This window comes from Drosophila ficusphila, unplaced genomic scaffold (assembly GCF_018152265.1).
Source record: "Drosophila ficusphila isolate 14025-0441.05 unplaced genomic scaffold, ASM1815226v1 contig_198, whole genome shotgun sequence".
NCBI classification, from domain to species: Eukaryota; Metazoa; Arthropoda; class Insecta; order Diptera; family Drosophilidae; genus Drosophila; species Drosophila ficusphila.
The window spans coordinates 4,370,723-4,374,003 of NW_025064092.1; the positions used below are offsets into that span (position 1 = coordinate 4,370,723).

At 46.1% G+C, this 3,281-nt stretch overlaps 1 protein-coding gene across 1 annotated transcript; it reads left to right on the forward strand.

Annotated features, from left to right (window-relative positions):
• The first annotated feature begins 608 nt into the window (after nt 1-608).
• LOC108094276 (innexin inx6) lies at nt 609-2,370 on the forward strand. Its single transcript, XM_017194754.1, has 2 exons — nt 609-1,381; nt 1,501-2,370. Exons 1-2 carry the CDS (start codon nt 707-709, stop codon nt 2,263-2,265), a joined length of 1,440 nt encoding a protein of 479 aa, XP_017050243.1. The 5' UTR covers nt 609-706; the 3' UTR covers nt 2,266-2,370.
• Nucleotides 2,371-3,281: the final 911 nt, after the last annotated feature.

Genomic DNA, 3,281 nt, shown 5'->3' on the forward strand with positions numbered 1-3,281 from the left:
AGCTCCTGACTGCCAGACTGATGGAATTAAAAGTGCTCTTCATAATCGCATCAGGGGGAACTATGCTCAATTGATGGCCTCACAAATCAGGCAACAAGACTCGCAACTCCTGCGATGTTCATAATTGCCCCACTGCTCTTCAATGGCTCTTTAAAATGACTGCCGAAAGTTGCCAACAATTTGTTTTGCGGGCAAAACATAGACCCAAAGTTCCCATAACTGGGTGAGTTTATTTAATTATTTATTGGCTGTGGCTTGAATAGAAAATAACCTAATACCTTGTTTAATATACCACATAAACTTTAACAAAGTAGCTAATTAGTTCGCAGGATATTTAATACACTTAAAAGAATGGTATCAAGTAGCAACATCTTACTGTTTTTAATGAATAAATACAATGAAATGCGAGGAAAGGTTGCACATTCAAAGGACCTTTACAGTGGTTTCAAAACTAAAAATGCAGAACGAAAATATGTTTATGAGTGTTGAATAGACTCTCCGATTATGAGATTACCAACGCTGCTTTTTACCTCTAAAAATGATGGCAACCATACCGATTGTTGAATCTGAAATTTGACATATAGTGACAGTAGGTCCGAATTGTCACACAAAAATTCGGATAGTGTGAAATAATCGAGAAAAAGTGTGGTGGAGATTGTAGTTTAAGTACCATTGAAACCCAATTAAAGTCACGTGAAATCAAGATATGTACGCAGCTGTGAAACCACTCTCGAACTATTTGCGCCTGAAGACGGTGCGCATCTACGATCCGATATTCACGCTGCACTCGAAGTGCACCATCGTTATACTGCTGACGTGCACCTTCCTGCTGTCCGCCAAGCAGTACTTCGGCGAGCCGATCCTGTGCATCAGCTCCGAGAAGCACACGGAGTACGTGCAGTCCTACTGCTGGACCATGGGCACCTACATCCTGCCGGCGGAGGGCGAACGGGAGAGCTCCGCCGGCTGGGACTTCTCCTTTTATTCGGCAAACGCCGCGCAGGCCTTCAACTTGAGCAGCCTGCGCGCCCTGGTGGCCCACAATGAGCAGTACGCCCGGGTGATCTCCATTGCCGAGGGAGTGGGTCCCGAGACACGGGGAGTCACGAAGCGACTGTACCTGCGCTACTACCAGTGGGTCTTCATGATCCTGCTCTTCCAGTCGCTGCTCTTCTACTTCCCCTCCTTTCTGTGGAAGGTATGGGAGGGGCAGCGCATGGAGCAGCTGTGCTGCGAGGTGGGGGACGCCCTCATCCTGGAGGCCACCTACCGCACCCGCCTCCACATGCTCACCAAGTACTTCCGCGCCCAGTTCGCCCCGCTCCACTGGTGCTACTCCATCAAGTACGCCTTCTGCGAGCTCCTCAATCTCATCATCAGCGTAAGTCGAGGTCCTTTGAAGTAAGATTAATAAAATTAGGCATTTGCAGTGCTTTAAAAACAGCTTATTCAAAAGGGAATAAATTAAAGTAAAATCTGGAATATTTTTTGTTATTGCAGATACTGAATTTCTGGCTAATGGACGTGGTGTTCAATGGGTTCTGGCACAAGTACATCCACGCCCTGGCGGCCATTCCTCTGTACGACTGGAACCTCTGGAACCTGATGACGTCACGCGTCTTCCCCAAGGTGGCCAAGTGCGAGATGTTCATCTACGGACCAAGTGGAACACCGAATGTCCTGGACATCCTGTGCGTGCTGCCGCTGAACATCCTGAACGAGAAGATCTTCGCGGTGCTGTACGTTTGGTTCCTGTTCATCGCGATGCTGGCTGCCATCAACATCATCTACCGCATGCTGCTCTTCTGCTGCTCGGAGCTGCGTCTTCAGCTGCTGCGCACCCATTTGCGTGGAATGCCGAAGGCGCATGTCCGCGAGGTCCTTGCCAACACTGGATACGGTGATTGGTTCGTGCTCATGTGCGTCAGCATCAACGTGAATCCCTCGCTCTTCCGGGATCTCCTACAGCAGCTCCATGCCAACCAGCGGCAACCGCACTCCATGGAGAACTCCTCGGATATCAAACAGACCTCGCCGCAACTTTCGCATCCTTCGAGGGCCCATTCCCTGTCCAAACTGGAGAGGAGTCCCAGTCTTAACCGCAACTGCTGCATTGGAGCCGATTTAATGGCCGATCGCCAGTCGATTGGCACAGTGAGCAGCCGTCGCTGTCATGGGATGCCCACCGCCCCAACTATCAATTTAATGGCTCCCAATGACGAAATCATCAGCATGGATCGCTTCTACCACGAAAGCCACGCCTAAACCTTATTCCGTTTCATAACACTTTAATTACTTTCTATGATTTGTTAGCAATTAAATGAGATGAGCTTTAGTAAAATATAATACTATTGTACATTATCTAACTCACTGCAAAGATTTTTTATAAAAATCAGTATGAATCGATTTAATTGCCACAAACATTCTGCAGATTGCTTAGATTACCTATAATAAACAAGTGCAAATTGACTTCACGCCATGCTGTTCCTTTCCATGAAGTGTCTAATTCATCACTGCTTGGATCACGCCCGTATTCATTTTCATTCGTTTCCCTTCGGACCACCCGTTTTCCTTCTGTGGGCTTATCAGTTTTGCAAATAAGTGAATTGCATCAGAATGCAAATAAAATGCACTAATCAAAATGACAGCGGGGTGGCCAGCGGGGTAAATACCAAATACCAGCAGGCATAACAAAAACTTTAACAAACTTACAAAAAGTTAAACAAGCCGAGTAAGAGAAGAAGGGCAAGAAGGAGAAAGGGGGAAAGAGGGGGTGGGCACCGTTCGCTCTCGCTGAGAGATGATGACGATGATTGCAAAACTCTTCTCTTCCGCTGGTTAAGCTTTTGTCTGTCTGCCAACAGGTAAAACTAACAACAACAAATTGCGCGGGGGGAGAAGGCATAAGTCAGTGCTGCCAGCTATTGTTTATCAAATGAAAAGTAGCTAAAAAAAAAGTTTACTATACAGAAGTTAGTCAAATAATATATTTATAATAGTTGCATGTGGGTTATGCAAAAAACCTTTTTTAGAAATCTTGATCTCTAAATTGTTAAGTAAGTAAATAAGCCAGCACTTTTGGATTTCAAATGTGTTGAGAGGTAGAGCCTACTATAACCAAATCTGGCTATTAAACAGCTAATCTGTCGACACTGGCAGGAGCAGGAAGAGAGGGCTTGGAAGGAGGACAGGAAGCGACGACAACGCAAATGGCGGCAATTACATGCAGCTACAGCATCAACAATAACACAACAACAGCAACCAAAGAGGAGAGAGAGAGA